Raw genomic sequence first — 21,271 nt, 5'->3', positions numbered from 1 at the left:
AGGAGAGGAGGCAAGAGGCCAGCCCCCTCCTTGCAGCCCCCAAGGGGAGTAATTTATTTATTTTATTAAAGTGCAGCTGATATACATATTGGCTTCAGGTGTACAACATAATGATTTTACATCTATATGCCTTACAATGTGATCATCACGATAAGGTGAGTAACCATCCTAACAGGACTTTCTAAAGATCTGCCTGCCATGAACCCCTTGGGTTATCCTGACTTGCACTGCGTCTCAAGCCAGACAGCAGGAAGAGAGATGGTGCCCGGGAGTGGGCAGGCTTTAGGACACTGTGCAGAAGGCTGGCACCATCATGGGCACCTCAGCTCTGTGGGTGGGTTTTCCTGGTCACCAGCAATCAGGTGTGGGGTGAGGAGCCAGGCCAGCATGGCACTGCACTGCGTGCTCAATGAAGGGGAGCCATGTATTAGCATGGCTTCTATTATTATCACTTCTAATGGACCCAGCCACCCCTCCCACCACCTTCGCTGGCCTCCTGGCCTCACAAGGGCTGAATGCTGCGTATGGACATTAGACTTGAGGCTAGAGCCCCAGGAGGTGGTGGTGGTGGCAGGGTCGCTGGGATGAGTAGAGCATTTCTCTGCCTTGAGGTTAGTGTTGCCAGCTTCTCCCAGAAGCCATGTTAGACCCTGTCATTGTGCTCCTCCCCAAACCTAGTTGTGTTTATAGCTATTTCCTGCCAGCGGCACCTCAGAATAATTCATTCCGTCTGTCCCTGCCTTTCAGTAATTTATTCCCGTGGCCCCACCCTAGCTTTATCATCCACCAGAACGTCTCCACCCCTGAAACCCTAAGCTCCGAGAATCCGTTCTCATAGCCCCTCAAGGTCACCAGGGTCTCCAGGCCTGGCACCGAGGAGCGGGCAAGAGCTGTGCGGATGGGTGGGGTTTAAGGATCAGGCAGCTATGGCTTTGAATCCAGGCTCTGCCTCTGACTAGCGGGGTGACCGTGGGCAATTTACTTCACCTAAGACTTCACCTTATCATGGACAACCTGGGCACAATCTATAAAAGCCAAGTGACCAGAATGACAGAACGATCAGAACGACCAGAACGACCAGAATGACTGGTAGCTATGATGCACACTGTGGCCCCAACTGCCTGCGGCCCCCCCACCCAGATTGGGGGCAGGGCCGGCTGGCCAACCTCCCATGGCTTCTCCCCCTGGCTGGCCCCGCCCCCTATTGGCCCCTCTGACCCTAATAGGGGGTGGGGCTGGCCAGCCAACTGCCTGCAGTCCCTCCCCCCGGCCGGCCTGGCCCCCAATCTGCCCCCCACACCTCAGTCGGGGGTGGAGCCAGCTGGCCAAATGCCTGTGGCCCCTCCCCTCAGCTGGCCCCACCCCCAATCAGCTCCTTCCACCTGTGCATGAATTTGTGCACCAGGCCTCTAGTAATATATAATGAGGTTTAATAGGGAAATTTTATTGAAATGCTGAGCACAGTGCTTGCTGTCAATTTTTTTTAATGTATATTTTTATTGATATCAGAGAGAGGAAAGGAGAGGGAGAGATAGAAACATCAATGATGAGGGAGAATCATTGACCAGCTGCCTCCTGCATGCCCCCTACTAGGGATCAAGCCTGCAACCTGGCATTTGCCCCGACTGGGAATCAAACCGTGACCTCCTGGTTCATAGGCTGACGCTCAACCACTGAGTCGCTCTGGCCACAGCTCAATTAAGGGGAGCCATGTATTATTATCACTTCTGTTTAATCACTTCTAATGGACCCAGCCCCTCCTCCCACCACCTCCGCTGGCCTCCTTGCCTCACAAGCACCAAAGTGAACTCCAGAGCTCTTGGTGCTGTAAGACACCCCCTCTCCCCGGCTCCCTGGCCCACATACCACTGTCGGGAGGGAGTGGGGATCCCTAGGACTTCGTATGCTTCTCACAAGACCCCCTATCACAAACTCAGCCTCACCATCAGTCTCTGCCCCGAGATCAGCCCGAGCACCCCACTGAGCCCTCAGCCTGGCTTACATCAGTCCCTAGAAGCCCCAGGATTCCCCACCGCCCACTCTAAGCCCCACATAGCCTTGTGTATCCTCCTTTGACCCCCATCTCCCTCCCCAACTGCTGAAACCTCCCGACGGTGGCCCCTGGACCTCCCAGCCAGTCTTCTGCAAAATCCCTGATTTCTTCAACCTCTGAGCAGAACCTTTCTTTTACTTCCTTATTCTAACTGAAACCTGCTCCTTTGTGGTCCCAAGCGTGGGTTTCTCGCTCACACACTAATACCACCAGCCTAAGGATGTAGAAGGTGGGTGTGGTTTTTTTTTGGTTTGTTTGTGTGTGTGTGTGTGTGTGTGTGTGTGTTTTGCTTCTCATTGTTACTTTCAGAACTTTCTCTCTTCTCCCTAAAACTCCCCAGCTTAGGGTCTCACACCACAAGACTGTACATTTCTCCTCGTTGCTAAGGGACATCAGCTCCCCGCCCCCTCTCTGGGCTCACTGCTCTCAGTCTCCAGTTCCAAGTCCTCCTGTCCTCTCCTCTCCTGGTTTTACCTCCACCCTGACACACTTGAAATGTGGCCCAAAACGAGATGGGCTCCAGATGCAAAATACACACTGGATTTTGAAGGCTCAGCATGAGAATAAAAGATATAAATACCTCCATTATTTTTTTATAATGATTACATATCAAAAAGATAATATTTTGGATATATTAGGTTAAATAAAACGTCTTACTGTCTTTAAATTAGTTTCATCTGTGCCTGTTTACCTTTTTACACAGCTACTAGAACATCTAAAATTTCACGTGGGGTTCACATTACATTTCTATTGGCTTTGCCTAAAATGACCTAAAATCATCGGGACTCTTTCTTAATCCCGATTTCAAAGTCCCATATTATAGGCACCTGTTCTGCTGCTCTTCCTCACGAACTCTGAATCAGGTGCCACCTGACCTCACCAGGACCTACAAACCATGGGTCCTCCTGTCTTTCCTCCATCTCTCCCCCTCAAGTCCTTCCTTCCCTTTTTATCCCATGTGTATTCTTTTCTTAATCCTCACCCGAGGATATGTTTTTGTTTTTGTTTTTATTGATTTTTAGAGAGAAGAAGGGAGAGAGACTCCCCAGCTTGGGGTCTCAGATCACAAGGCTGTACATTTTTGTGAAAGAGAAACATCGATCAGTTGCCTCCCACACATGCCCAATCAGGGATCGAACCTGCAACCTTTGTTGTACCTGATGACGCTCCAACAACTGAGCAGCTTGTTCAGGGCCCGATATCCATTCTGCAATCTCTGTTATTCACTCTACACCCACCCTTTCCTCCCTTGTCCCTCTCTAGCTTCCTCATACCCCGGTGGCGACACTCTGACCCTGGTGAGATTTGATTCTGCCACCCTGCACTTCCATCGCATAGCTGGGCGTAGCTGGAGAAGAAAAAACACGCTGCCATGCTGGTTGGTCTGACTTGAAGCACCTGATCACTAAACCCAAGTGGGCCCGGGCGCCTGTCCAGCGGGCTTGACACCTGTTTCTCGCCCATCCCCACGCTCAACTCCCGGATGCCTGTTCCTGCTTCACATTCTGTTTCCCATTTGACTGAAAACACAGAAGCAATGAGGAAATCGCTTCCTTAAGTTCCCACCACAATGGAGCCATTGACCCGCGTCCAGGGCCCCACACTTTGCCTTCCCTTTTATCACTGTAGTCGCACTGTTTGTGCTCTTGGCGAGCCAACACCCTGGACTGCACAACAGATTCCTTCTTCTCCTGCTTATTCAGGGACCTAACTCCAGCAATTCTGCTTTGTCAACGTTTCCCTCCACATGGTATTGCTCCATCAGCATAAGCCATACTGCTATTTCTTCCATCTTAAAAAAATAAAACAAAAAAATCTCCCTTGACCTTCTTTCCCCCTCCACATGTATCCCCTTGCACAGAATTTCTCGAAAGAATTGCAAGTACCCACAGCCTCCAACTCCTCTCTTCACATTCTCTTCTGAACTCACTCCAATAAGCCTCCTCCCACCCAGCTTCACTGAAACTGCTCTTGCCAGGTGTGATGGGCTGACCTGTCTCCTTCCTCCCCCAAAATTCCTATGTTTAAGCCCGAATCCCCAGTCCCTCAGAATGGGACTGTGCTTGGAGATGGGGCCTTTAAAGAGGTGATTAAGTGAAAATGACAGGGTGTCTAATTTGATGGGTGTCCTTATAGGAAGAGAAAATTTGGACACACAGAGAGACAGCAGGGTCATATGTGCACAGGAAAAAAGATCATGTGAGGACACAGCAAGAAGGTAGCTGTCTGCAAGCCAGGGAGAGAGGTCTCAGGAAAAACCAACCCTGATGACACATTGCTGTTGGACTTCCAGCCTCTGGAACTAGGAGAAAATACATGTCTGTTGTTGAAGCCACACAGTCTGTGTGGTATTTTGTTACACAGCCTGAGCTGACTAATACACCAGCACCACTGGCCTCCAATGGCTCAGCCCAATGGCCAGTGCTCACTGCTCTTCCAACGTGACCTTTCAACAGCATTGGCACAGTTGGTCACCCCTTCCTCCTCAATACACTTCCAGGGCTCAGCCCTCTTGCTTGTTCTTTCACTGGTTGCTCCTTCTCATTCTCCTTTGCTGCTCCTCCTCACTCTCTACCCTCTCACACCTCTCAGCACGGCCTGAGCCAGGGCTCTTTCCTTGGGCCTGTCCTCATTTTCACACACCTCACCGGCTTGCCAGCTCTAACCTAAAAGTATACAACCAGACTGAGTCACCTCTCACCTCCTCCACTTCCTCTGAGGCACCAGCATTTCTCACCTGGATTATCCCACTTAGACTTGACCCCAGACGCCCTCTACCAGTCCCCTGATTCTTTTCCCAACCTCATGACCAAGTGCCTTAAAATCAGAGTCTGCATTCCAGGCACAAGGGTCCTCTTCCTCTCTTTCAGGTCAAAACCTAATCCACTGTACTCTGGCTTCTCTCCACCCAATCCACGGCATGGCTTTGCTGGAAAATCGAACGTCCTGCTGCAGCCAGCGTAGCGGTTCTAACATGCAAATCAGACCTTAACCTTTCACTTCTGTGAAACCATTTGCTGGCTTCCCAGTGTCTCCAGAAGCCCGACTCCTATGGATGGTACAGGAAACCTTTTCACGATTTGGCTTTAGCTTCATATAATTAAGAGTGTTGCCCAGCTGGGTGTGGCTCAGCAGTTGAATGTTGACCTAGGAACCAAGAGATCACTGGTTTATTAATAATTTCCAGTCAGGGCACACGCCTGGGTGGCAGGCTTCATCTCTAGTAGGGGTCATGCAGGAGGCAGCCGATCCATGATTCTCTCTCATCATTGATGTTTCCATCTCTCTCCCCCACTCCCTTCCTTTCTGAAATCAATAAAAAAATATTTAAAAAAGAGCATGTGAGCTGTAGAGTCAGTGAATCTGATTCCAATTGCTAGAGATTGAATGTTCACGTCCCACCAAATTCATATGTTGAAACCGAACACCCAGTGTGAAAGCATTAGGAGGTGGGGGCCGCTGTGGGGTGATTAGATCATGAGGGTGGAGCCCCCATGAATGGGATTAGTCCCTTTTATAAGAGACCCCAGAGAGCTCCCTCTCCCCTTCCACCACAAGAGCCCACAGTGAGAAGACCGATTTTTATGAAGCGGGCTCTCACCAGACACCAAATCTTCTGGCACCTTGATCTTGGACTTCCCAGTCTCCAGAACTGTGAGAAGTCAACTTCTGTTGCTTACCAGCCACCCAGCCTACGGCATTGTGTTACAGCAGCCTGAATGCACGGAGACACCAGTCCTTCCTAACACTGTGCTCTTGGGCAAGTTACCAGGTCTCTGTGCCGTGGTTCCTTCATATGTCACTTGGGTATAATAATGAGAGTCATCTCACTGGGTTGATGTGAGGATCCAATGAGCTCATACTCGTGAAATGCTTAGAGCAGGGCCTGGCCTGGCCGAGCTCGATGAGTGAGTGTTTATTACCTCCCACCACCACCCTCCCTCAGCCCGAGTGCTCCTTCCCTGGGCTTGGGAAACCCTTCCCTGCCCTTTCTTACAGGCACCCTGGGGCTTTCCCTAGGACAGTTTGCCCCCGGGTCTATCCCTGCAGGAGGCCTTCCTTCCTCCCCAGGGCAGACTGAGGGCTCCTTCTCCTCCCCTCTAACTGCACTTTGCTTGTCCTTCCTTCGGAGTGTTAATCAAATTATAATGCAATGTCTGCTCACATGTCTGTGTCTTCAGAGGATTTGAAGCCCCTTGAGGGCAGGAACTGTGACCTTTACTCCTGCATTCACCAGCAGCACCCTAAAGCCCAGTAATCTATATATATATAAAAGCCTAAGCAACTGTTACAACCAGTCAACTGGACGACTGGTCGACCAGTTGCTATGACTATGCACTAACCACCAGGGGGCAGACGCTCAATGCAGGAGCTGCCCCCTTGTGGTCAGTACACTCCCACAGCCAACCTTCCATGGCTGGCCAACCTCCTACAGTCCCTCCTCCCAGCTGGCTGGCCCTGATCGGCCCCCATCGCCCCAATCGTCAGCTAGGCCAAGGGACCCCACCCGTGGATGAATTCGTGCACTGGGCCTCTAGTCTTTCAATAAATGAAGTCACAGATCCTTTGATTTGTCTTAAACTTATGTCTCTAAGCTTCCTTTATCCTGGCGAATAAGAATGTGTTCCGTCATTCCACAAGCAAAGGTGTCTCCATGTGGAGGACACAGTGCGAGGTGCTGGAAACATGAAGATGAATCCAAGGTGTTTGGCCTCAAGGACTTAGAGTCCAGAGGAGACTCAGGTGCACAAGCTGTAGCCTAAGTGTGAATGGACAACTGACAAGGGCCAGGGAGGCAGGGCCAGAGGCCTGGGAAAGAGACAGAGAGGGGCCAGGGCTTCTAGACTCAAGGGACCTCAGGCATGCTGACAGCAGGAATCGACACTGGATAAACCTGGGAACAAGGTGAGAGCGGGGCCCACTGACCTGGAGACACAGAGCCAGAATGTGGAGGAGCTGCATAGCCATGCATGTGCCCCCAGGTAGAACCAGACCAGTGGTTCTCAACCTTCTGGCCCTTTAAATACAGTTCCTCATGTTGTCACCCAACCATAAAATTATTTTCGTTGCTACTTCATCACTGTAATGTTGCTACTGTTATGAATTGTAATGTAAATATCTGATATGCAGGATGGTCTTAGGCGACCCCTGTGGAAGGGTCGTTCGACCGCCAAAGGGGTCGCGACCCACAGGTTGAGAACCGCGGAACCAGACAGACTGAAGGGCTGCAACAATACTCGGGGCAGTGAGGCTGTATGGGGTCCAAATCCTGCATGTCCTTCCAGCTGGACCACCTGTAGGCCAGCTTTGTGTTTGGACCAACCTTGAGCTGGTGGGCAGCGGGGAGAGCAGGAGGAGAGAGGGGGACAGGCCAGCTAGAGTGATGGTGACAGGGCCTTGTCTTGTGCCTCCTGCGGCCCTCGATGCCCACAACCAGTGGGTAGCACCTGCAGGGTGCCTGAAAAGCACCTTTCTTATTGAAAGATGAAGAGGAAACAATGAAGGAAGGAATGAGCAAGGGAATGAAGGGCAGGAACCAGGGAGCAAGGTCCCCAGGTGGGGAGAAATGGGGGATACAATGAAGAATGGCCATGGCCTGACTCATCACCGCCCCCCCCCCCCCCCCCCCCCCCCCCCCCGCTCAGGGTATCTCCTGGGGTCCCCTTCCCACCCAGGGCCCTGCTGTCACTGCAAGTCCTCCTCTCAGCCCGCCCACCCCAGAGGGCACCAGGCCAGTAGCATTCCTCTCAGAGCCACCCTCACAGTCCCAACCCCTGCAGTAATGCCGCATAGAACATGGCACAGTTTAGCGACGGGGAGTTGGGTGGAGGAAGAAGGCAGAGGCTCCTGTTAGCACCAATGTGGGAAGGAGCTCTCGGGGTGTCTGGGCTCCGGTCACTCTTCCCTGTCCCCTCTGCAAGACACCAGGCTCCAGCCAGGGGCCATGAAACCCATCCTCAAGCCTTCTGGTAGCAAACCTCAGGAAAGCCTCCGGGAGCCAACTGCTCCGATCGGGGTCGGGGGCGGGAGTCGCCAGCCTCATGCACACCACAGAGCCGGGAGCCCTCAGGACCCAGGCTATCCCTTAAAGGTTCTACTGTTTCAGAACTTGGACTGAAAGAACTTGCTTCGTTTCCTTGAGTATCTATCTAGGCTTCACGAGGAAGCTCATTAACTGAAACGGTGCTTTTTTTTTTTTTTTAAATAAGTTTTTATTGATTTTTAGAGAGAAAGGGAGAGGGAGAAAAACATCGATTGGCTGCCTCCTGCACACCCCCCAACCGGGGATTGAACCTGCAGCCTGGGCATGTGCGCTGACCCGGAATCACCCAGTGACCCTTGGGTGCACGGGACGACACTCAGCCAATTGAGCACACTGGCCAAGGGCAGAAGCAGTGCTTTCTCTAGGGCAGTGGTTCTCAACCTTGGCTGCACATTAGAATCACCTGGCAATCTTCTTAAAATCCTGATTTCTGGGCCTCATCCTCCAGAAATTCTGTTTCTTTGTTACTAATGTTGTGGCCTCACCCCATAACAAAGAAACAGAATTTCCGGAGGAGGAGGCCCAGAAATCGGGATTTTAAAAAGATTCCCAGGTGATTCTAACGTGCAGCCAACGTTGAGAACCACTGCTCTAGCAGAAGGTCAGAGCCAGCTTTAAAATGCTATCCAGGCCGGGACCCTGGGAAGTGGCGTGGGTGTTTCCCGGGAAACCCTGGGTGGCAGCTGCTCCTGACTCTCCCCCTCGTCTCTCCCTCTCCTTTCTCCCGTGTTCCCAAGATTGGCAGGGACCCCGCAAAGGTTAGGGAGGTGAAACACATGCGTTTTGAGGGTCACCTGTGTGTGAGGCACTTTACGTGGGTTATGTCACCTGATTTCCCTGCTGCTCCCTTGAAGTGAGTAACATTATTCCCATTTTGCAGATGGGGACACTGAGCGTTAGAGGGTCAGAGAAGCAGGTGGCCCACTCAAACTAGGAAACTACAGGATTTAGTAAAGAGAGAGGCCAGGGTGTAAGAAGCCCACAGGGTTAAAGTGGTGTCTTTGGGCTGTAACCACCGCCAGCCCCAGGGTCAAGGAGGGGCCCAGGGTCAGAGAAAGCCAGTGAGGAGAGGGTGGCTCACAAGGAGCTATGACCTTGGGGGGTAAGACACAGCAGCCTGAGGTGACTCCATAGAGCAGGAGCTGGGCAAGTAGATACCCCAACCTCCCTTTCTTCTGCCCTCCCATCTCCTTTCAGGGAGCTCCCCAATAGCCAACCCCAGCCAGGCGGAGAGTGGGCCAAATGGTGGTGAGTAGGAAGGAGGGGCAAGCAGAATACACCTGCCCCAAGCCCACGGCCCACAGCCACTCGGGCTATGGATTCAGCCCAGACCTGCCAAACTTCAAAGTCCGGGCTCCTGCCCCCTCCCGGCTGCCCCCCACCTCATGGTAGGACGGCCCTCTGGGCAGAGAGACCCGGGACCCACCCCCGGGGACCACACGTGCATCCAGACGTGCTCCACCCTCTGCTCTGGTTTCGAGGGACAGAACCTGGGCGCACCTTGGAGCTGCACGAGTTAATTCCCTGCTCATCTCCTGCTTCAGCGCCCATTCTCCAACCTGTAGAGGCCGGGACCCTCTGTGAGGCCCCAGGCAGACCCTCCCAGGAAGTCCACCCCTCCCCTTGGGCAGCTGCCCAGCAGCCCTCGTCTGCGCCAGAGGAACTGGGGAGATTTGATTGATGAGAAAGTAGAAGTGGGGGTTCCCCTGGGAGAATAATTTCACTTTATGGGGAAGGAACACCGGAACGGGGAGCTCGGGCCCTAAACTCAGCAAGCAGGCGTCCAGGCGCAGCCAGGAACATGTGTAACTCATTACCGCCGCGAGCCTCCATTTGTGGCCAGTGGAGGATGCTGAGTGTGGTGGAGGGTCTGAGGCTGCAGGGTGAGCTGACGGCAATATTTTTCTGACACTAACACCTCTCTCTGACCCTCAGACAGGGCCGGACCCAGCCAAACACCACCCCGCCCAGGCCTCCTCCTCGTCCGCCTCCTGGCGCCAGACTAGAGAGGCTTGCGGCTATACAGGCAGCAGCAAAGAAAGGACCGGGGAAGGTGAGAGGGGACGGAGGGGAAGGGGGAGAGGAGAGAGGAAGGGGGTGGGGGGAGCAGGCCCAGCAGGTCCCTGTTGGGTTTCTGTTCAAAGGGCGGTGTACATGGCATCGAGGCCAGAGGAGGCCTGGCTGAAGGACCTCGGAGGCCTAAAGCTGCAGTTAACTCCGTCTGAGTTAGTCCAGCAAAGCAGGTGCAACCAATGCCTTGCTGGTGGAGACATGGAGGTGAGGAGGTCCCGCCCTCAGGGCCTTCCCAGCACCAGGGGGCTCCACGGGGGATGCTGAAAGCTCAGACACAGGAGGGAGGCAGGTCCTGAGAGGTGCCCCCAGCAAGGGGTGCAGAGAAGGGCTGTGGGAGGGAGTCTTGGGGGACACAGGAGTGGGGCAGGTGGCTTCTTGTGGAGCGGGCAGAGGAACCCAGGCACTGAGCAGTCCTCACCTTCCCTGCTCACCTGGGAAGTGGGAAGGGGATGGATAAAGGCAGGGTGGGAGGGGAAAGGAAGGAGAGCAGAGGAGAGGAGGGGAAGCTGCCAGCGCGTGACCTGTGAAGTAACGCGTTTGCCCCCTGACCTCTTGAAAGTCCCACCTGCATTGAAGTCCAAGTCATACCCTCTATCTGGGCTGCATTTTTGCAACCGTGTTCCCCAGATCCCAGAGTCCCCAGGGCCAAGGGGAGACACTTCCTCTCTTCCCCACCTCCCTTCCTCCAAGGGAAGAATCTGGAAAGGACGTGGACCCCTGTGAGGCCCACCAGACGGTACTGTTTTAATTCACTCAAGGCCCACGAGCGGCTGGGCTCTCCCTCCCTGTCCCCCTCTGCCCTCTGTCTTCTTTCCCATCAACTTACACCCCCCTTCCCACCAGCCCCACCCTTCTCCTCCCTCTCCTGTTACACTCTCCAGCGATGAGGATCAAAAAAAAAGCAAAGTCCTGGGGAGACAGATCAAATCTGGCTGGAATTTCCCCAAGTCAGAGCCCATCATTTTCCTCTTATAAACAAAAGGGAAGGGGATGGGGAAAGGAAAGGAACCCACAAGCTTTTAGGTAGCTGGCTGCTCTCAACACTCTAGTCTTTTGGGGTCCCTTGTGCCCCCCACCTCCACCTCACACCTGGCATCCAGGAATGAAGAGCGGGGGAGACCCAGATGATTTGAAATTCAGTTTTAGAAAGCATTTGTTTGGCTACCTTTAACTTTCAAGGACCCCATTTTGGTTCATTCATTCATTCATTCATTCAACAAATACTTAGTGAGCACTTACTATGTGCCAGGCTGGAGGCATCAGTGAACAAAACAGAGATGCCGCCCTTGTCCAGTCTGTTCTTACCATGAGAAACAGACAGTGAATGATAAACACAATCAATAAAAAAATGACAATGTAGCCCTAGCCGGTTTGGCTCAGTGTACAGAGCATCTGACTGCAGAGTGAAGGGTCCCAGGTTCAATTCTGGTTAAGGGTAGCTGGCTTGCAGGCTCGATCCCAGGTTGCAGGCTTGATCCCCAGTTGGGGGCATGCAGGAGGCAGCCAATCAATGATTCTCACTCATCATTGATGTTCCTCTCTCTCTCTCCCTCTCCCTTCCTCTTTGAAATAAATAAAATATGTATATTTTAAAAAAAGAAAATGACAATGTAATTTTAGAATGACATAAGATTACGTGAAAAAGGGGTCAGGAGTGCAGGGGAGGCAGGAAGGCCTACTGGGGAAGGTGAGATTTGAGCAAAGACTGGAAGGAGGTGAGGGGGTGAGTTGAGTTGGTTGGGGGAGCAACCTTCTGGGGAGCAGAGGCCCCTGGTGAGCATGCCAGCAGGTTCAACATGAAAGTCAGCTTCCTCGGCCAGGTCAGCGCCTGGGTTTTTACTCCCATTGAGGCGGGAGCTTTTGCCTGGTTTTGCTCAGGGTAGTGTCATGTCCCAGCTTAGGTTTTAAAAGGACCACACCCTACATGCAATGACCAAACCTTCTCTATATACAGAGTGTTAGAGCTAGACAGCACCTCAGAGACACCCCAATGCTCCCACTTGGCAGATGGAGACACTGAGGCCCAGAGATGGGATGTACCTTGGTCAGGTCACATGCTCTGGGAGAGGTGAGTCAATCTCGATCCCACATCTTCCAACCTCTCCTGTCCATATATTATAGGGTGCTGGGCCTCACGTTACCCCGGAGGAGACCTGCTCTGATCAGATCTCCCCATGGCTGGGGGAGTTAGGGGGTGGGGTGGGGTTAGAATGCACAGTGGCTAGGGTTACTGTTATTTTTCAATCATCTGGTCCCAGTAATCTTTGTGTTTTAATTTGGGGTTCAGAAAAATGGAGAGTAAGATAAGGTACGAGGAAAAGAATATGATGGCCCAATGGCACTTCCAACCCCAGGCCTCTTCTCACCCTGGGGTCTCCCACCCTGTCCTTCCCACACTGGCACCCAGGCTGGGCCTGGTGGTCCTTCACTCGCCACCACTGTGCTGGACCCCAGTTCTCTTGCTCAACCAGGCCTCCCTACTGATGGGCCGTGGGAAGAGGGCTGGAGCAGGGATATGAAAACCAGCTTGGCCTTTGCTGAGGTGCTGGTGGGGACATGCCGAGCCTGGCCAGTGACCGAGTGGCCCAGGGTCCTCCCTCTCTTCCCAGGTGGCATTAACCTGACGGAAACACTGGCCTGGCTTAGTGCAGCGCAGCCAGTCATACTTTCCCCACCTACCTCTTTTCTTAGAAAGTTGTGTTCAGTCTTTAAGGCCTATTCCCGAAGGGCTTCTCCCTGCTTGACTTCAACAATCACACGTATTTTTGCCTGCTTTATATGTTGGGTAATCATCCGCATGCCAGTCTCTTCCACTGGGATCATAAGCGCTCTGAGGGCAAGGATGGTTTAATTTCTCATGGGAGCGTCCCTGGCACCTAAACAATAACTTGACACATTGTGGGTTCTCAAAATATGTTGGTTGACTGGGATCCAGAGGAAGGGATGTAATGGTGGGCAGTTTACTAGGGCAGCATGAGGGGGTGTACTGGTCACAAGCCCAAATGTGCCTTGTCTTCTCTCCCCTGAGACTGTCCTCAATCGCTGCCTTTCTAAGCCACTTGGCGTCCCTTCCTACACTTAGTACCTTTGGGGAGAAAAAACAGGCTTGGAGCATGAAGGAGAGTCATTTCTAATTTGAGTGATTTCACAGCAGAGGCGGCTAGCAGAGTGGAGCACAATGAACACGTGCTTGAAAAAAGGCCTGCATGACGATGGTTAGTTTTGTGTTAACCTGATTGTGCCGTGACAGTGCCCAGGATAAACATCATTTCTGGGTGTGTCTTGGAAGGTGTTTCTGGATGCGATTAGCTTTTGAATTGGCGGGGTCAGTGAAGCAGATTGCTCTCCCTAATGTAGGTGGGCCTCATCCAATCAGTCGAGGACCTGAGTTAGAACAGAGGGTGGAGGTATTTGCTTTTTGTTTCCTGCCTGACTGCTTGAGTTGGGACATCTCACCCCATGTTCTCCAGCCCTCAAACTGCTATTTATACCACTGACTCCTCTGGTTCTCAGGCCTTCTGACTTGGACTGAATTACACCCCAGCTCTCCTGAGTCTCCAGCTTATAGATGGCAGACGGTGGGACTTCTCAGCCTTCATAGCCACGTGAGTCAGTTCCTCACATTATATCACTCCAGTTCTGTTTGTCTAGAGAACCTGACTAATACAGACTATCTCTAGTTCACTGACCATAAGTCTTTACAAGACTCTTCTGTGAGCTTCATTCTATTCCTCTTTGACGTGGGACGACACTCTCTACTCAATGCAAAGAGCAGTGTGTGCATTCATGCAGCAATTTATTCAAAGCCCCTACTAAGTATTGAGCTCTGTGCTGGATACCCAGGAGGCAGGCTTCTGGAAATGGATTGTTGGCTCCTAACCTGAGCGGGCCCAGGCTAATTGTTTCAGGTGTCTTTGTCTGACCCCAGTCTCACTCACTCAGAGGAGAGAGGCGAAAGGAGTCAGGAGACCTCTATGACTGGTGAGCTGAATTATCCCTCATGCTTTTCTCAGCCTCCATAAGCTCATCTGTAAAACGGCTCCTCATCTTGCTGATCACAAAGAGTTGTTGAGATGTATGAATGAGAAGACACTTGGAAACGACCCTTCAAAGCATGAAGTTCAACATATGCAGTATGAGCAGGAGGTCACCCGCCCCCTGGGGCAATGCCAAGGTTGGGTGTAGGGCTCAGGGCAGACCTCTCACCCCGAGACCGAGCCGCAGGCACTCACCATCCTCACACAGGTTCAGCTTGGACAGGCTTCTGCCGTCGAAGGGCTCCTCGAAGATGGAGCCGGTGTCGCCCACAGTGTTCAGGTACATGGCTTTGTTCTCCATCCTGTCCTTCAGCAGCAGCAGCAGGAGAGACATCAGAGACGAGGGGAGGAAGGGAAGAGGCAGGGGGAGAGAGAGAATAAACTGTAGGTGGAAACAGAAGCGAGTGGGTAGAACAACATGTCCTCCCTGTGGTCTGATCATTGGGCTGCTGTCCTCATCACAGGTGACATCTACAGGCTGCTTAGGACTCTGATCCCCCGTCCCCAGTTTCCTCAGTGCTTCGAGGGCCAAGGCCCTTTGAGCCTTTCTGATAGTGGGTATCCGTCTTCTTTCTTTCAACAGCTCTCGGTGGGGCTGGCCTCCTGAGCTGGGGCTGGCACCCTCCAGAGACCTCTGACTTCAGGGCTGAGAAGAGGCCATAAATGAGCAGTTGCCAAACAACTGTCTTTCTCACAGCCAGAGGGATGGAGAGCAGATTCTGCTCTTATCTTTTTAAGTAATGAGATGCCACATCTCCTGCATACCCATGTGTGCATGCAACACACAGGTATGCACACACTCACACAAATGCATGCATGCACTTACACGCATACACATACACACACACACACACGCATGCACAGTCAGGGTGTTCCAAGAGCCATGCTGGGTGGGGCCTGGAGGAGCCAATTCTCCTGACTCAGATGGAGCAATTTCTGAGCCTCTGGAGCCCTGAGCATGTCAGAGAGACATGGGTTTCTACTCTGTGTTAAAAGGAGGGAAGCTAGACACAAAGGCAGGTATGGAGACCACCTGCCAACAGAGCTAAGACCAGAATTACTCCCAACCTGGCTGGGCTGGTGGTGAGAGGAGCTGGGTTTAGTGGGGCCACGGGATGCTGAGGAGCAGGTGGCCTCGATGGGGTCCCCCGGACACAAGGACCTGGACAACCTTGCACCCCGGAAGAGCCCTGGTCCTGCATGGCCTCCTGAGGCTGCATCACGGGGCCCTGAGGTTCTACCCCTGGTGTCCCAGGAACATACCCAGAACTGGAGGAAGTGCTCTGCTGTTTGAAGTGAACCAGGCCCAGTTACACAAGTGTGTACGCCACCACCCCACTTTGTAACATACACACGTCCTGCACGTGTGACAGGACAACTGTATGTGAGGTGTCCGGTCATCCCGGGCGAGACCTGGTAGATCCAGGTGTGTTACAGGACTCTGGTGGGAACAGGGCCTCCTTTTGTTTGCTGGATGTCCTGCGTTTTCTATGATGCATTCTTTGTATAAGGAGAAAATCCATTTTCTCGAGCCAAATTACAAAGTATTTATTTACATAAAATACTTGATATTCTTTTCTCACATATATGCTCAGTGATTTTATAAATGACTCTCTAGCTGTTCATTTAGCTTGACCTTCGTTCTGATGTTCTTTGACTCTATGGATATTGAATCCAAATAAATCCACTTGTAAAAAGTGATTTCTTAGGATGATAAAGGCTCCTGGGAGGATGGATAGGTGCCAGGCCCCGCGTGGAGCAAGCTCAGTTCTGAGGCCCGAGTGCCAGCCAGGGGTCTACCACCAGGAAGGAGGTGACCGGGGGGGGGGGCGGTTTGGGGGGAGGCCACAGCAGGTGGCAGTGGGGGGACAGTGCCTGCTGATTGGAAGGAGCAGCCATCCAGTGAGTTCCCTTTGGAGGCAGGTGGGAAACATGGCATCAGGACCGTTTCAGTAAATAGGGATAAAGAAGGAGGAGGCTGGCCAAACGGCTCCTTCTGGGAGAGCAAACGTAAATCTATTTCATGACTTGACCTTTGCCTCCAGAGACCTCTGACTTCAGTGCCGAAAAGAGGCCACAAATGAGCAATTGCCAAACAACTGCCCTCGGACAGCCAGAGGGATGGACCGTGGATTCTGCTCTCGTCTTTTCAAGTAATGAGATGCCACATCTGCATACCCATGTGTGCATGCAACACACGTGTGCACACAGAGACTCACACACATACATGCAAGCATGCACTCAGACCCATGCACTCACGCACACGCATGCACACACCTGCAAACAGGCACTAACACGTATACACACACATGCACGCACACACATGCATGCACGATCAGCGTGCTCACAGTCTCTGCGGGCCTTTCTTCCGGCCTGTGGGAGAAGGGGCAGGGGGGAGCCCACATCTCCGCCATGGTCTTTTTTCCCTGCACCGAGGGTTTCCCGGAGCTCCAAGACAGCTCCTACCCCAGCTTCTCTGGGCTGCAGTTGTGTCCAGTTTGCTAGTCTCCCGATACCCTCCATCCATCCAAGTCCTCCACCCAGTAAGGGCCTCTAGGTGGGGCCCTGAACAGCTCCGCTGCTGCTAAGCTGCGGGGACCCTCCCTAGTTTCAGAGCACTGTGTGCAGCCCCCCTCCCTCTGCCTCCGTGGGATCCCCGGCGAGCAGCAAGCAGGAGGCCAGCGTCTTCTGCCTGTGGTAACCCTCTCCTGGCCAAAGGAACGGCGCTGCTGCCCCCCCCCCCCCCCCCCAGGGCCACAGCGAGCCAGAGCCGCCTGCTGGAGGGAGGTGCTGAGACAGGTTTGGGCTGGCGGAGCCCCATCTTCATTTTCACCATCCGCTCTGGTGCTCAGCTCAGCTCCAGGCCAGAGCTAGGATGCACTGCTTGTTACGTGGGATGTGTCCGTAGGGCGCCCCCATCTCTGCTCCCTCTGCACCCCTCAGCTGGTGGAGCCGGAGCCTGGGGAGCTGGGTGGGGAGACGGGCTGGCCGAGCAGGAGGCCAGATGTGAGTGAGATGAGATTGCAGATGCTCAGCCAGCTCTGCCAATGTTTGTTCCTTGGGAACGGAACCTAAGCATGTTCTTTCAAACCAACGTTTATTTTAGACCCTTCCGTCTTTGGTCTTACAGCCTTTGGGCCGAGTTTGTGCTCTCAGGCAAGGTACAGCGAACCGCCGAGTGTGCGATAATAGAGCGAAGCCCCTCACGTGTGCATACATCCCACGCACTGCAGTCCATTTGCCATCCGGGGCCTCTCTGCCCTCCCAGGAGCACTGGGAGGTGGTGTCAGTCTGTCTTTCCCATTTTAAAGATAAGCAGAGGCATAAAGAGGCAAGAACCAAGGATGTCGGAGAGGGGTGAGGCGCCACGCAAACGCTTCCCACCCAGGGCACTGGCTCAGCACCAGAGTGTTTTGCCCTGGAAGGGTGTAGCCACCCCTTTTGGCAACCACCTTTAGGACCCAAGATGAGTCAGTTAAGGGGGGCAGGTGGGGCTCTGGGGGCAAGAAGAGGCCCTGACAGCTGGAAGGGAGGGGACGAGGGCCATGGACACATGGGGGGTGTGGACGCTCAGGTGCCCTGCGGAGGAAGCCCAAGGAGCCCGGACTTCTGTGTTTCCAGTCAGAGTGGGGCCTTGCTCCCCCACAAAGAAGACACTTGACCTCTTAGAGCAGCGGCTCTCAACCTTCCTAACGCCGTGGCCCTTAATACAGCTCCTCATGTTGTGGTGACCCCCAACCATAAAACTATTTTCGTGGCTACTTCATAACTGTAATGTTGCTACTGTTATGAATCATAATGTAAATATCTGATATGCAGGATGTATTTTCATTGTTACAAACTGAGCATAATTAAAGCATAGTGATTCATCACAAAAACAATATGTAATTATATACGTGTTTTCTGATGGTCTCAGGCGACCCCTGTGAAAGGGTCGTTCGACCCCCAAAGGGGTCGCGACCCACAGGTTGAGAACCGCTGCCTTAGAGTGTCTTGATGGTGCATTTTAGAGCTGAGGCTCCCAGCCGCCCACAGCCCCACCCCAGGCGCTCTGCAGGCCAGCAGGCACGGGGGCCTGTCCTGGCTCCACTCCTGCTACTCGGGGACTTGGCCCAATCAGCCGAGCTCCTGCAGCCCCAGGCCGTCCTTTCTGTGATGGGGAGAAGCACGTCTGCCAGCCACTCGGCATCGAGAGCTTCATGTGGGACATGGACGTGGAGGGGCTTTACGAGCAAGGGCACAGGGAGGTCGGTGGCAGGGTCCGGGAGAGCCATCAGCCCCCAGCATCTTCTGACTCTGCCGAGCAGCCAGCGGGAGGGCCTGCCGGCTCCTGAGGCCTTCCGCCGCCTTGGCAGTGTCAGGGACAATGCTGTGTGGGTGCCCTTGCAAAAGGCGATCGTGAACGCGGGCCAGAGCCAAGATCCGGACCCCGGCTCTCAGGGTCCCTCTCCAGCCGCAGGAGCACTCGATCAAGTCTTCCTGCCGAGGGGGTGGCATGAGCCTTGCTTGTTGCTGCAAAGACCGCGTGTCTGGGATCCAGCGCCTCATGCTGCAGGGCGCACAGCTTTTCTTTGGATTCCTAGCCGTAACGGGGCCCTCTCTGGAGAGTGGATCCCTAAGTGGGTTTTAAACCCTCTCCTCCTCTAACTGTACTCAGCCTCAATCACAACCCAAAGCTGGAAAGGTGTAGATGTTTTATAAATAAGCTCTCCCTTCATATATATTCCACCACCAGGCACGTGTGCACAGACACAGACACACAGGCACATACACACATGCGCACATGCACAGACACACATAGGCACACACACATGCACAGACACATGTGCACATGCACACGCACTGACACCCGCGCACACCCGCACAGACACACATGCACAGACACACATGCATGCACGCACACGCATGCACAGATGCACAAACATGCACAGACACACATGCACACACATGCAAGACACACACACATGCACAGATGCACACACATGCACAGATGTACACATGCACACACACGCACGCATGCACAGACACACGTGCACACACTCTGCACATGTAAGGAGACTGTCACCCATACCCTCTGCTCCCTGAATAGGCTCTGGAGAGGTGTCCCGCGCCTGGAATAGTTGTCCCTAAGGCAATAGCTTCCTCTAGCACCCAAATGCAGACTCACAGTCGCCAGTGCAGACAGCTGGACGAGGGCCCCGTGGATCTCCTCAGGCTGCCACTGAAGCCTTGCCACCTGGGGCTGGCCCCTCCATGCTCCACAGCCTGAGGATCCCTGAACACCGTGTCCTCCCGCTGCCAGGTACTGGGACAAAGTTAGGGTCAAAGTGATAAAGACTCACCTTAGGGCCTCCACAGAGGCTGCAGAGGCTGTCCCCTCAGATCCCAGCACCCATGGTGGCTGGAGAGGTGGCTGCTCCCGCCGCACTGAGACCTAGGCAGCCCCTGGGAGCCTGTCCCCACAGCCAGCCAAATCCAGAACAAATCATAGAAAGAGGCTGTAGGGGTGCCCAGTGACTCGTCTTGGGGGTCACTTCTCCAGGAGGATCAACTCAGGAGGCAAGACTCAGCTTTGTGCCCGAGTGGAGGCCTGGGGCTGGGCAGCCCGGTGTTGGTGCCTCACCTCGTTCAGCCAGGGCAGCGCTCCGGAGATGTCCTGTGGAGGCACCAGCAGCTCTGCTAGGTACTGACTGAGATGTGAACTGCAGCTGCTCTGGCGGCCGGTCTTTAAATGCGAAGTTTTTTGGAGCAATTGTGGAGGCCCACCTTGGGGTCTGGAACACGTCCCCCCTCTGGTGGCCACTTTTGGCATTACAGCCCACTCAGGGATGGCTGCTGGGTCCAGAGAGCCAAGTCAGCCTTGGTCTTCGTGTGCCTATTCGAAAGGCCCTGCTCCAAGTAGTTTTGGAAACAGTCTAGGGAAATGGCAGGTAGAACTGGCTTACAATCCATGCAAGGAAACCAGCCTTGTAAACTTATTTGTGGGACAAAATTGGCATTGTTTAACGCATCCCCCAAACTTAGCTTAAAATTACTTCATGTTTTCCTAAAGCCACATCCACCCCAAAGGACACAGACTGGCCACAGTGGGGACATTCCTAAGAGCACCCCATGATTCACAAAGTCAATCTCAACATAACTGAGCAATAAAGCCGGCATTTATGGAGAACTGACATCGCACAGGGGCGAGGGGGGCGGGGGGAGGGCGGGGGGAGGCGTTACGGGCGTGAGTAAGATGAGCTCGCTGTCCTCAAGGATGAGAGGTGGGCTCAGGAAGAAATAACGACAACCCTAAGCAGGATTGATTACATTTAGAAAAGGAGATCTAACCAGAATGTTAAGACAGCAAGAGCATTTCGATTGGGGTGGAGATGGGGGAAGGCATTAGGGAAATTCCAAAAATAGTCTGAGCTATGGCAGTACAGTCCATTTATGTGGACAGCCCCCCTCCCCACCCCCACCCCCCGCACCCCACTCCCCCAGGACAGAGCTCTGGAGGTGGCATTTATGAACAGGCTCCCGTTCATTGGTTAAAACTTCAGCCTCAATACTTGAGGGTCAGATCTCATGCATGAGAACAGTTTGCCAAGGCTCAGCTCTCTTCACAGTACAGCTGCCAACCCACAGCTGGGTCAGAAATGTCCTCGTCACTGTCAGTGACTACGCCCCCTGACCGTCCTGGAGGCAGCTCCAGTATGAGGCCTGTATCACAGAGGGAAAAAGTAGTCATGATATAATCATGATAATAGTAATAACAGTAATAGTAATAATAGAAGGAGGAGGAAAAAGAATAAGAAAAAGGAGAGAAGGGAAAAGAGGAAGAGAGGAGAAAACACTTTATAGTCTATGCCATGGACTAGGCCAGGGGTCAGCAAACTGCGGCTTGCGAGCCACATGCGGCTCTTCGGCCCCTTGAGTGTGGCTCTTCCACAAAATACCACGTGCGGGCGCACATGTACAGTGTGATTGAAACTTCGTGGCCCATGTGCGGAAGTCGGTATTTTGTGGAGGAGCCACACTCAAGGGGCCAAAGAGCCGCCTGTGGCTCGCAAGCCGCAGTTTGCT

General features: G+C 53.3%; 1 protein-coding gene across 3 annotated transcripts in view; it reads right to left on the bottom strand.

The window, feature by feature from the left end:
* SCARA5 (scavenger receptor class A member 5) overlaps positions 1-19,919 on the bottom strand; it is a 120,356-nt gene extending 100,437 nt beyond the window's left edge. For 2 of the 3 annotated variants that reach the window (XM_036314126.1, XM_036314127.1), the window contains exons 1-2: positions 19,549-19,919; positions 14,402-14,513 (exon numbers count right to left, since the gene is read on the bottom strand). In XM_036314126.1, the coding sequence (XP_036170019.1) occupies positions 14,402-14,507 (106 nt within the window). In that variant the 5' untranslated portion in view covers positions 14,508-14,513; positions 19,549-19,919. The remainder of the gene's footprint in view (positions 1-14,401; positions 14,514-19,548) is intronic. The other variant, XM_036314128.1, reaches the window with a different exon arrangement.
* Between the last annotated feature and the right edge of the window lie 1,352 nt (positions 19,920-21,271).

This window comes from Myotis myotis, unplaced genomic scaffold, assembly GCF_014108235.1.
Source record: "Myotis myotis isolate mMyoMyo1 unplaced genomic scaffold, mMyoMyo1.p scaffold_m19_p_6, whole genome shotgun sequence".
In the NCBI taxonomy this organism is placed as follows: Eukaryota; Metazoa; Chordata; class Mammalia; order Chiroptera; family Vespertilionidae; genus Myotis; species Myotis myotis.
Note: the sequence above shows the minus strand (reverse complement) of the source record. Positions and strands in the feature narration are given on the sequence as shown.